At 38.4% G+C, this 13,319-nt stretch overlaps 1 protein-coding gene across 15 annotated transcripts in view; it reads right to left on the bottom strand.

The window, feature by feature from the left end:
* The window catches only part of Imp (IGF-II mRNA-binding protein), a 129,483-nt gene continuing 116,164 nt past the window's right edge, over nt 1-13,319 (bottom strand). For all 15 annotated transcript variants that reach the window (XM_083036791.1, XM_083036792.1, XM_083036793.1 and 12 more), the window contains one exon: nt 1-13,195. In XM_083036791.1, coding sequence (XP_082892917.1) covers nt 12,956-13,195 — 240 coding nt within the window. In that variant the 3' untranslated portion in view covers nt 1-12,955. The remainder of the gene's footprint in view (nt 13,196-13,319) is intronic.

Raw genomic sequence — 13,319 nt, 5'->3', positions numbered from 1 at the left:
TTTTCTTTCTTTTTTTTTTTTTTTTTTGCGAATTTCGATGACGAGCCTCGCTTTGCATCGATTTTCTTTTTTCTTTTGATTATGTTGGAGCTCTTAATCTAATCCCTGATAGATTATCCTTTTCCGAATTTGCGGATTCATATATTGGCTTTTATATTTCACACTTTCTCTTATTTTGATTTCTTTATATTTCCGAATTTAATTCACGCGATCGTCGCGTTTTTTCTTCGTCAATCAAACGTAAGGTCAATTAAAGGTTCAAATTAATCTCTTGTCCGATGAAGAGCGACGCAGTTTTGATTGAGCCTCGAAAGTCTGAATTTGTAATTTTTATTCGACGTCTCTCTTTTCTCTTCTGTGCAAAATACACTTCGAAACTGAGTTTTTCGGGATAAAATAACGTTGCCTTGATTATCTCTTCTTGAAATTAATATAATCAGCATTTATAATTCTTATTTCCAAAATATATAATATTTCAGAATCCGAATTTTTCTGTCCCTTCTCGAGGATCGTCCTATCGATCGATATATTTATTTCATCTCATTCCTTCTTTCAATCTTCAAGTGGGCTGTAGCTGTCGCTATTTGTATATTTCGCCGGAAAATGTGTATTTTATTGTGTGTTTTGCTTTCTCTCTTTATATATATGTATCTAATTTATTCTCGTCGTGTTGCTTATAAAACGGACGAGAAAACATGAAGCGAATTATGCCGCGAGTCGAGAAGATCCTGGGAAATTTCGTACAGATAGACACGAATACGGTGAACTTTATTGAGGAACCTGCGAATTATCTCATATTTTTTAAATTTCACAAGTAAAGAGTAGCTTAATTAAGAGCCTCTCTAGCTAAATTATTTTTTTTTCATTAAAATATTTATTTTGAAATGTACGTTTCACTTTTAATTTCGAGCCATCTTCAGCAAGTGTCAAATACAGATAAAATAAATCTTATAATAAGAGCTTATCTTATTATATAAAAATACATACATATATAATTGATTTAATCGTGTGCGTCTTTCCATGATCTTAAAAATATCCCGTTTGTTTGTTTACTTGATCAACTTACTACTTTACAATGTCATGAGACAATTATTGATGTGATTTATTTTAAATAATTGTTCAGTTGCGTCTCTCGTTTCTTGTAATTTGCAGTGCCTGATGTATCAAGTGAGTGGCTTCTTAATTTATATTTAATCTAACATCACACGCATTTCTTCAGCTCGCGTTATTAATTCTTAAAGGTTTGAATGTGAGTTTTTAACCAGAACTGAATAAATTCCTCCTTTATGGAAAGGAACCGAAAGGAGATTCATTACGCTTCTCAAGGAAAGACGCACGTTAAACCAATTATCATGTATGTATTTTAATTATTTTGTGTATTTTAATTATTATGTTTTTATACGTGAATTTTAATTTATATTCCGTATTATATATATTTGTATGTGCGAATTGGCGTCCATAATTTATGCTTTATAAGATCTATTTCATCTGCATTTGACAGTTGCCGATGAAGATCTGTAATAAAGCGTACACGATAAATATTTGACACGAAAGAATAATTTGCGCACGTTTGACTCTTAATTTAGTCCGCTACCCTTTGTTTGTGATAAAAAAAAATCATCAGAGCCTTCAATTTTCTAATTTCATCGCGACTTGCATAAAATCATGCAAACAATCATCAGAAATTATAGTCACTGCCGAAAAATGTTCTAAACCGTCTGACTGGCAAAGTCAATGAACGAACATCGTAACTCAGATATCGAATACTTATAAACAGTAGATATGTTACAAAATCTAATTAGACCTGTTATCGGTGTACAAAAGGTTAAAAGATAAATATATATCGCGGTATTTTTTTTAAATTGTAGAGACTGTTGTTAGAGTAGAATTGTTGTTAGAGACGCGTTCTTGATTTCGACTTGGTCCCGCAAAACAGCTGATGCGACTCGACTGATATTAAAACTCTTATTATCGATAACGGAACCGGAAATTGGATGACGAAAAAAGGTCATTAGATTTTTCTTCCAAGGATCCTCGCGACTCGCAGCAACGAATATATGTACAAAGCGTATTTTTTATGTACACATGTACATACATATGTATACAACGTGCGTTTTTCTCGATTTACTGCTACAGCGAGCAGATCTTATATTGGCCAGGGAGAGTTGATGAAATGTCCAATTAAAAACGGACCGCGATATATCGGACCCGGCAGTGGTACCCAAAATTTTCATTTTCTTCTCTCCCTCTCCTCCGCCCCGGGGATTTCCCGATTTCGTATATAATTTGAACTAAAATTATAGTACAACACATGTATTTTTTCTTTTATTGATTCGTTATTTTATTACCAAATAACATTTCCGCATGTGTGTTTTTTTTTTTTTTTTCTGTATATAACTTAATCTAGTCTATAATTTTTGTATAACGCATTTTATACTTGGTGTATCTCTCTCGATCAAGAGATGTTTTTGTTTTGTTTTTCAAACGAATACAGAGTTTGCGCAGAAGAAGATACACACGTATGTAGACAAATGATCAGAAAGAAAATCGAACTATTCGGTACTATTTATTGTTCAAAAATAATAGAAACATGATTTCGATATGCATTAATGTGTATATATATATATATATATATATATATATATATATATATATATATATATGTATGTATATATATAATCGCCTTACTATATATATGTATGTATTAAAGAAGAGCACCTAAGACAAATGTGTGAATATACCACTGCCGGGCTAAGAGTGGCGTCTGAGCGATTATCGGCGGTTAATTAATTAGTTAATTAATTAATTAATTATTAATGTAGCGCTGTCTCTCTCTTTCTTTACGTTCGGTGTAAAAAAAACGTGATTTTCCTTCCCGGGAGAAGTTCGAAGAGGATTCGGTGTGTCACATGCGATCTACGGATGCTGTTTTCTTTTTGCACGGGTTGTTTTATGTCAAAATGGATCAACAGCGTGGCATTTTATATATATACGAACCGCAGGAACAAAAGAAAAAAATCAACAAGCACACGTTACGCACAAATGTGAGAAATTAAACCGGGAAAAGTGAAATCAAACAGAAAAAACGACGGAACAAGAGTTCTGTCCCCCCCCCCCGAATTTTAAGATAATTACTTAGAATTTTCTTCTTTCCGCCGATCGCTCGGAGCTATTATTCTACCGTTGTCTTTTTAATTGTTATTTTTTTTATCTCGCTCGGTGCAACAAGTGAATAAACAAAAGAAGAGTAAGAAATCAAGAAAAAAAACCAAGATTAAAAAACATGGAAGGAAAACGCGAACAACTATTCCTTTCTCTCTCTCCCTCTCTTTTTTTGTGCGCCTGGCAGCATTTTTTTGTTTTTACCTTTTCTCTCGTTCTTAACTTCATAGAATTCTTTTAAAACTTATGAGGTAGCGATGGCATTACGTGAATAATTCCTTCTCTCCTCTAATCCATTCCTATCGCGCGATCACGGAGTTAAAAAAAAGAGAAAGAAATTTGCTTCCTTTGTTATATATATATGGACTTTGTTCCTTCTCCGTGTATACGCGTCTTTTTCTCATTCTCTCCTTCTCTTTCTTTCGAAGAAACGGCTATTTTGGGTTTTAGTATTACTAATCTCGTCTTTCGACATATATTGTGTCCAGCGTCCGATCGGTCGCCCCGTCCCAGGATATGGCAGTGTACAAACAGCCTTTAGATAGTTATTATCGGACATACGATCGGTATCATAGACAGATCGCACCCTGAATCGAACTTTGGATCGCATGGTGGGACTTGATTCATTTTTCTTTTCCGCGAAAAAAAAAACTTGCTCTTCTCTCGGTGTTAATTTGACGCGTTTCCAGATAAATGATTAACGTTTCTGGGCGATGAGATATTCAAATAGAGATAAAATTGAGCAGTCAAAAAAAAAAAGATCGACTTTCCACCAGGCGATCCTCTTTCCATGAAACGTGAAAATCGCACCTTAGCATGTATAATCAGTCGCAAAAGTCGGGTAGTAAAGCGAGAGACGGGGCGAACCTGCGCGGAAAACTGCGTACAAAAGTTGTCGCTCGATTTTTCTCCCCTCCATCATCTTCCTTACACACACATACACACATTCATTCATTTATTCACACACACATACGTTCATTCACTCGCTTCTTCATTCGACGAACGGCTATTTTACGGGTTGCACATATAATCTGGCACGTCTCGACTAATCATCATCATCATCATCGTTCGCCTCCACGTGTGTTTAATTAAGTTTAAGCTTTACATATGTATATATATATATTTATATAATATATATCTATGTACAACAGATGTATAGAGATGTGTATGCGCTGCGTATGTGTGTGTTTATGTTAACTATGTATACATAGATATATTTCTCGGGACGTCTCTCGGGGGAAAAAGGGTTAAATGCAGTGTATAGAGAATAAGTTACATATTATTCCGCGCGGCTCTGTGTTTCATAATGCCCATTATTGGCAACAATAGGATAATAATAGATAATATACCGGAAGTCCCTTCCGGGGCTTCCTCCACCGTCGTCATGCCATCTCTCTTTCTCTCCGTTTTTCCACACGCCATCTTCCCTAACTTAGATCACCTTACATTTCTATCTCCTCGCGTCTCTCCCAGACGTTTTCATAAATGTCTTTTCTCTCTCTTTCATTCCGTTCTTCTCCATCATCATGCGCGCCTAAAAAGAGCTATACCTATCTGTATTTAGCGATATCAACCTGTCACAGTAATAACAATGCCCAAGTGTGTATAATAAGGCCCTCGATTGCCGCCCGGTCCCAAAACCGTTTCCTTAAGTCCCCATTTCATCGTTCTTTTTTTTTTTCAAGCGAATCTTTTCCGACCCACGAAGCATCTGGATAAAAAGACAGATCTTATTTACCGAAGTTCCGAGTGGATCACAAAAAAATATATAAATATGTGTATATTTTTGGTATCTATTTTTAATTATTAGTACTCAAAGATCAAAGTTGGGTCAGGCTATCATTGACAACTGTTGGATTTCCGAGAACTGCTAATGAGAATTTTAATTATCATCGACCTGCAATTTATCCAGACTACTTTCGAGGCTACTCGATGCAGTTGCATATGGTTCCCGAAAAAGATAACCGTCGATTTAACGAGGAACAAGAGTCGAGTTGACAACCCTCTGTTCAATCTCGTCCTGTCGACGAAATATAAATCCGAGGAAAAAACCGGCAACTGCTCTCTTCCCTTGAAAAAAAATTCTTTCTTTTCTTCGGCGGCCCTGAATCACTTATCCTACATTTACTCCGAATCGTACACGTTTACTTCCTTCCACAAGTCAAAACCCTAATACTAAAGCCCAAAATAATTTACCACTTCTGGTCGGGATTTACGGCTTTACATCTGCTTTAATATTCTCCGTCGTAATGTTTTTCCTTCCCTCCCCCCCCCAAAAAAAAGAAAAAAAAATTATGACGCGAACGGGATCCTCTTGGTTCCTGACGCGTCGCGTATCTAAACATTAAATCATCTCTTATCGCTATATTATTACTCATTAATGATTATTATTAATTAAGAGAAGTATATCCTGCAACCTGTTTGAGTTCCGAACGGGTCGCGGTCGCGCGACCCTGGACGCGAATTGTCTTTCAGCCTCAATTTCTTTTTCCCATATGTTGCTCGCGATCAGCTGATGATCGCGAAGCTGCGCGGCAGAGATCGACGGTGAATCGATCTCGTGACCGGATTAATATCTACCGTAACCGGAATACATATACACATACATAGTCGTCAGAGTAATATGCGCGACAGTGTGTCGGTGTCGAGAAAAACGGACTGCTTCCTCCATTTTGTTTCTCTTCCCTTACTATTTTTCTTTTTTCCGATGTGCGGTAGTTATGCATGTATTGCGTGTGTTTTTTCATTTCTTTTTACGTGTCATGTACGCAAAAAGGCGTTGTTTCTTCCACTAGAGACGATTCCACGCGAGCTCGAAGAAAATCGGCAGACAAAGTCATCATCATCATCATCATCATCATCATCATCATCATCATCATCATCATCATCATCATCATCATCCATCATCATCATCATCATCATCATCATCATCATCATCATCATCATCATCATCATCATCATCATCATCATCATCATCATAATCATCGTGAGTCGTCCTGAACTGCGCGCGATTGACTTTGTTGCTCTCTGTCGAGATGGGAGAAAAATCTCTGACCTGCGCTTCCTTTTAGGAAAAATCCTGCGTTTTGCGCAGTCATTCTTCTTTTTTTTTTTTTTTCTTCGATGACCTGGACGTGATTTCTTTCTCCCTTTGTCGTGAGTCTCTTCGTGGAAAGTCCCATGATGATGTCCCGTGATGCGAATCGCGTAGCTGTTACGCGTTAGACGCTTTCTTTCTTTCTTTTTGTTCCCAGCCATGTTCTATGTACTTTCTTTTCTCTGCGATATTTTTCATCTTCTTGTGACAGAAGGATGCGCGATATTAATTGTGCTGTCTATCCGTCCATCGTCACGCGAATTTTTTGTGAATCTTCTGTTCAACAGCTACTGAACTGCTTGGTTGCACAAACTCGATTAACCCGATGGATGATTTTTTTTCAATTTTAATCTATCTTTCCAGAGATTGTCTCCCAGTCTAATTGGTTATAATTATAACAGTGAAATGTGATTGGCCAACTTTTGTTAATCAATCTCTCTGTTTCTGGTTGGTTTTCTGAAGAGAAGGAAATCTATTACAGTCATCCGAGTTTGGTGCAACCAAGCTGAAGAATGTTTGGCGACTTGTTGGTCTTTGAAGATCAATTGTGACGAAAAAACGGTAAAATTGTGTGCGCGAGAGTCGTTGGAGATATGTTGACAATGTTAGACGTTTGTACAAAAGAATGAGATGCTCACTATTAGCTTTCAAGATATTTACGCGATAAGTGTTTTAAGAGTGTCCCTGAAGTGTTTCTCTAAATTTTTTTTCCATATTAATTGAATTTGAATCTTTTCTAATTATTTTTCTCATCAGCGGAATGGTTTTGAATTTTTCTTTTTCATAATCTTAATCTGCCAGGATGTATCTTTTATATAATCTTAGCCGAGCTTAGTATAATCTTTGCTTTCACGCGATTCTTCGCCAGTAAAATACTCTAGAATACTAACATTTAGCGATAAATCGATTTTGTACATTTGTTTGTCGATATCCCTCTATCGTAGTAGATTAAGTTATATTCCTCGCCTCCTAAATCGCCCATCCAGCACGATTTTTAATAATTTATAACGTTAAAAACCTTCCTTTTCTCCTTTAAGTTATCATTATTATATTAATAATTTCATCTATTTTCTCTATCTCTCTCTCTCTTTCATTGTTTGTTATTTTGTTTGATTTTTGTACTCTTTCTTTCTCTCGAGCTTGCAAGCGGGTTGTCCTTTTTCTTTCTTTGTCTTTTTTTTTTCTTTTTAACGTTTTGGAATGCCGAGGAATCGGCTAACAATTCTCTTTCGTTTTCCGATCAGACAGTACATTTACTTTTTCAAATTTTACTTAATTTTCTTCAAGTTTTTATATATAAATGACAATATAAAAAAAAAAAAAAAAAAAATTCATGAAGATAGATGTTTCGGACAACAGATAAAAGACTAAATTTTATTTCGAGGACGCAAAATAAATATTGTTCAATCGAAAAACGAAAGAGGAGTGTTCGGTCGATTCTTCGGCGTTCAAAAATGTTAAAAAAAAAAAGAAAAAAGAAGATAAAAGAAAGATAAACGCGTTTTTTTTCTGTCGGAATGAAAAGCTTCTCTTCTCGTTTGCTCAATTTAGAAAGAGATACTCCAAAAGAGGGCGGGTTGGGTGAAAATCTCCCCCGTCGAAGGCCGGCTCGATCAAGGATCAGGAGGATCCTTTCACCGGTGACGGAGGAGCGATTTCTGCAATAAAGGGCGATTCATGTGTCTCGCTTTGCGTGTCCTGCTTTTCTTTTCCCTTCTGCGTTGTCCGGGCTATTCCTCATCGACTCGTGAAATTTTGAAGTGCGGGCCAAAAGGAAAAACAAAAAAAAAAAAAAAAACTCAAAGACGTTAGATAGACGATATCGAAGTAGCGTAAATGATGTCCGTCGACCGTGAGAATAAACGGAGGGTTCGTTCCACTTTTTCCCTGTATTTTTTTTTTTCTTCATATATTTGCCTTTCTCTATTATTTCTTCCTTTTTTGGTTTTGTCTCTGTCTTCGTTTTTTCCCGATTGTTATCCATTTTGCTGCTCCTCTATTATATTCAATCGTCTGTAAGCTATTGTGTTTTGTAATTGTATTGTATCTTTTATACGCGAGCGCGCGTGTTTCATCTTGTTTTCTTGGCACTTTCTTCGCAATTTTTTTTTTTTTATCTCTTTACAAGCTTTAAATATAAATCTCTCTCCCTCTCTCTCTATCTCTCACTATCTTTCTCCTCCTCTATATCTCATCATTTAAATATTTACGCTTGATAAATAACCGCGGGGGTGCGGATCTGCGGGCGAGGGGTACCGCTCCTCTTTATTAAGGGGGTACCGGATTTGACCGCGGTTTCCCTCGCATAAAACTGCGAGGGAACTGTGGCAGGAAACAGGGTTTTCGCCGAGCGGATCCGCGCGGCCGCCGCTTCTTCGAAATATATTATTAAATATAATATACAAATTTATACCCGACTAAAAAATCTCCCTTACGCAATATCTCTCTTTCCCCTCCCCTCCCCTCCCACCCCACTCCCCCCAAAAAAGCGAGCGAGCGAGCGCAGCGCAAAAAGCTGCGCGCGCATCCTCCTGATTCGTCCCTCGATTAATTAATAAACCCTCCCTCCTCTATAACGTTATAATTTATATCGCGTTCTCCCGGTGAGAATCATTTTGCGCCCTTCCTCTCTTTTACACTCTCTCTTATAATCTTACGAAAAAAAATCTCTTTCGCTGTTTCCTCGATATCTTTAATATCGTTAAAATTTCTTAAGTTGTTAAAAACATCTAACAAAAAAAAATTAATATTGAGAAAGAAAGATTCGCTTGGAGTCTCCCGAACAATGTATCAAAAATAAACCTACATTCACAGACTCTTTTTTTTTTCCTCTCTTTCGTTCTATTCTTCTCTCCTATCTCTCTCTATTATCTTTTTTTTTTACTCGTATGTGCTTTGCGCTTGCACAAGAAAAGGAAGACTAGCATTCGCTCCATTTTAATCCTCGATAATTAATTATCGATTCGATAAATAAGTTTTTTTTATAGCGCTGGTTCAACTTTAATCCTAATCGATTTTTTCTTCTACCAAACTTGAGATCGAAAATGAGAGAAACATCTTCCCATACCTTCATTCTAAACGCAAGTTAAAGTTGAGGTATAACTGAATGTCATTTTTCTGCGAATTTTGACATAAAAATGAGAGTCATCAGTTAAACCACAATTAACTTAGTTTAGGAAGAAACTGCGTTTCCTAGGAAAGATAAAAGATCGATTAAAGTCAATCACTGATGATGACGAAATCAGACCAATTGATTCGGAACGATCACATTTAGAATCCAATTAGATCTAGATATGTCAAATGCTAGTCTTCGTTTTCCAATGCAAAAAAATTTCGATCTCATTACAATGTTTGCACACACATTTCTTGGAAATTTCATCCTCAGCCTTTTCCGAAAGAGATTTAAAAAAAAAAAAACAAACAAACAAAAAAGAAAAGACAATATTACATCTCTCTATTATATATCCCCTGCATCTCTCTTAAAACTCGATTAGTCTTATCCATCCTTAAACTCGTGTATTTTTGTACTAAACGCATATCGAATGCCGAGATTTATAAACCGGCTAGGTCCATGGAGGCCCATCGATGATGGACCCACCCTGTGGAATTCCATGTGGCTGTGAGGTTGTCGCCTCGACGGGATGTCGAGCCTGAACGACGCGAGCGATTGCGCGCCGTAATTAATTATTACGTAATTGGTTAGTCCATTGTTGTTGTTTTGTTATTGAATATTTTCTTGGTCGTGGCTTGGACACGCACGACCGCTCTGCAGAGAGGCGGTTTTTCCTCGAGTTTATTCGAATACATCGCGTTCTTCCCGCCTGATCTCTCTTTCTCTCTCTCTCTCTTTCTGTCAGTCCGTTCGAATCTCTCTCTCTCTCTCTTTCTCGCTTCACGTCTCTTCGGAATCTCCTCAAAATTCAACATACAGTAGCCGCGACGTGTATCCGGCCACAAATATACCGCTATCAGAGCAACGTCGAGGTTTATCTTCTTCATCCTTCTCTTTTATTTTCGCCGAAATACTTGTCCAGGTTGTTCTGTCCTCGAAAAACAAAGAATCTCAACTCTGTATATATAGCGGAATAATAATAGCCGATTATACATGTTTACGAGTTCGCGAAATCGTCATCCTTTGCGGTTCCCGAGTCTGCGCTTTTTTTTTTTTCAACAGCCACAATTTCAGATAAAAAAACAGGGCTCGTCGGGACGTCGCCGCGAAGGATCCTTTTCTCGTTTCGACGGCACAGCATCCTTTTCCTATATCTCTAACTCTCTTTCTCAAGCCTCGATTACCCTCTATACCCTCTTAATTCTTTTGCGCGTTTTAAGCCTAAATTTTTTTTGTTTCCTCTTACGTCCTTCGTCTTTCTCCTCGCCAGACTAACTCCTAATCAGTAATCAATTACTTATCGATTAATAATTATTATTCAACACACGCACACTCACACATTATTACATTCATGATAAAAGTAAAAATCCCTGATAAGTTTTGTCGGTCATCATTTCCTCTTTTTTTTTGTCACCTTCTCCTTTACCCTCCTTCTTTCTTTCTTTCTTTCTTTCTTTCTTTCTTCCGCTGCTGTTTCTCTTCTGTAACACTCTTTAAAAATACGGCCCCAAAACGGCCAGGATCCGTAAATCATATACCACATGCTAGGACTCTCGTTTCACCTCTACCTAGTTTTGTATTTTCGATTTTTCCTTTTTCTTTTTCTCTCTCGTCTTCATCGCCATCAATCAATCCAAGTACCAAGCGACTACTCGATACCTCGTCGGCGCTGATCCTCGACATCCTGATGTCCGCTCGTCGATCTCCCCTCCCACCTCTTCGTATATATCTAACTCCCTCCTCTCTTTCTCTCTCGCGGTTCTTGGAGGAACTTGAGGTGAAGATAAGAGCGTACGCACTTTTTTTCACTTCACTAATATGAAAAAACTCATAATCGCGCTTCTTCTTTGGTATTACGTGGTGCGAGGAGGGGCGAGTTGGGGGTCGTAGGGGGTCACTTCACTTTTTTTTCCCTCTCTTCTCCTGCTGAGGCATCCTGGCTTATTATATGTTTACGACCGAACTGGAACTGGATTCGCTGTTCCACGGTTTCTCGACATTATTACATTAAGTCTCGTATTTTATCAATTTTTAATGTCTCTGGATTGTGAATATAAAAAACTGTGTGTACCTATAGTTTTGTTTCTCTATTTTCAAGGAAAACCGCTTTCTTTCTGTAGTACTAGTAAGAAATAAGTAAATAGTATATAGCGATAATAATAGTATGTAGTAATAATAGTAATAGTTGCAGTGTGTAATAGTGGTATGTAATAACAAGGTTTATAACATAATATGTAATTGTGACTTAACTTTTCTCTCTCTCTCTCTCTTTCTCTCACTCTCTCGCTCTCTCTTTTTCTCTCTCTCACTCTCTCTCTGTATAGTATTAATAACTTTAATATTAGACATTTTTTTAGATTAATCGGTTTATCCTTTCTTCGCGTTTCTCTATCGTATTAAATCTTTAACGGTAATGCAATGAGGTAATAAGGTTGTGTGTGTTTTTTTCTTTTTTCTATTTTTTTTGCTTTATCAGTTTGTTTTTTTTTTCTTTATCAGATATCGTCGTATCCTATTTCATCGGCGGCGGTGGTTTCGTTTATTTAGCGCTGCGAAATTGGGTCGTGTGCGATTGCGCGTGTCGCTTTGTCGTTGTTGCGGGATGTTGTGGACGAGACGCGTAGAGCGAAGGGGAAAACGATACGCGATATATATATCTATATATATATATATATATATACTTCTTCCTCGTCAACGAGAGCGATCGAGTAATATCGGCAGTGTCAGCTGGACCGGACAGATCCAGCTTAAATTAGTAACGCTTTGGCGTTTCTTCCGTTCGGTCGCAGCGAGGGTTTCGCGCCTTTCGTTCTCGCCTTCTCGAGCCTTCGTTTCTTATCATTATATTATATATTTCGCGATCGGGAAAAATCGCCAGTTCGAAGCCGATCGATTTTTCGCAACAATATTATAATTTATTTGCGTTTCCCGACATACATCACATCGTTCGCTCGCGAATTAAGGCACGAGATCGATCACGATAGACGTCGTTCCGATGTCGAACCGAACGGAGAGAGTCTCGTTGACTTGACATTTGATAATCGAGTCTTGGATTCCGCGCGAAATCCTTGGAATCCTTGGAAACCGCGAGCCTCTCAGAATTAACTCTCCCCGGGGGGGGGGGGGTCATCAATCAGGCGCTACGAATTAATTTTCGAAAGAATTTCGGTTTTATACTTGTCAAATCTTTTAATTTCCGAAATTTCGACTCGATGGAAAAATCTCTCGAGACCTTGAGTGCGCGAAAGAAAAGACCGAAATCTTCGAGAAATTAGTTCGCAGAGTCACGGAGAGCTCGCGGAACTCTCGTCTTGCCGTCATTCCTCGAGGCGAGTTAACTCTCAGAAGCCGTTGCCTTCTCGGCAACCCGTCTTCCCGTCACAATCTGCGCGTCGTGCACTCTCGTTCAAAGCCCTCCCCCGCCGGGAAGGGGGATTTCCTTTGCCTCGCGAGAGGAGGAGGTGGTCGGTGATGAAGCTCGGCCCTCTCGACGAGAGAGAATGTCAAAGCGACGACGAGGCCACTCCGGCGAATAAAACGGATAGGCGTCGGTCCGCGTCAATGTTGAGATGTCATCGACGTTGTTACTGGCTTTGCGGCGATTGTGGCGGCTGCTGCTGCTGGCTGGATGGCGAACCGCTCGATTGCTGCTGCTGGGAGCCGGGCTGCGACGACGTGCCGCCTTGAGAAGTCACGCTGCCGTCTCTCTTGGAACGGGAGCCGCCTTCCTGGCTGCTTCCGCGACCTGCACGCGAGCCAGCACCGCCGGTTCCGCCAGGTGTACCCGACTGCACGACCATGGCGCGGATTCTTCTCTGTGCCGACTGCGAGAAAAGGTTAATTTTATCTTATAATTTTATCATTTTATATCAAATTGATGACAGATTTGATTGATAAAATTTAAAAAAAAATTTATATGTTTATTTCTATACGTAAAAATTGCTTGAA

The sequence above is a fragment of the Prenolepis imparis genome, unplaced genomic scaffold (genome assembly GCF_030444845.1).
Source record: "Prenolepis imparis isolate NDT839.2.m4 unplaced genomic scaffold, iyPreImpa1.0 SCAF_4, whole genome shotgun sequence".
NCBI classification, from domain to species: domain Eukaryota; kingdom Metazoa; phylum Arthropoda; class Insecta; order Hymenoptera; family Formicidae; genus Prenolepis; species Prenolepis imparis.
This window is presented reverse-complemented; position numbering and strand designations above follow the sequence as displayed.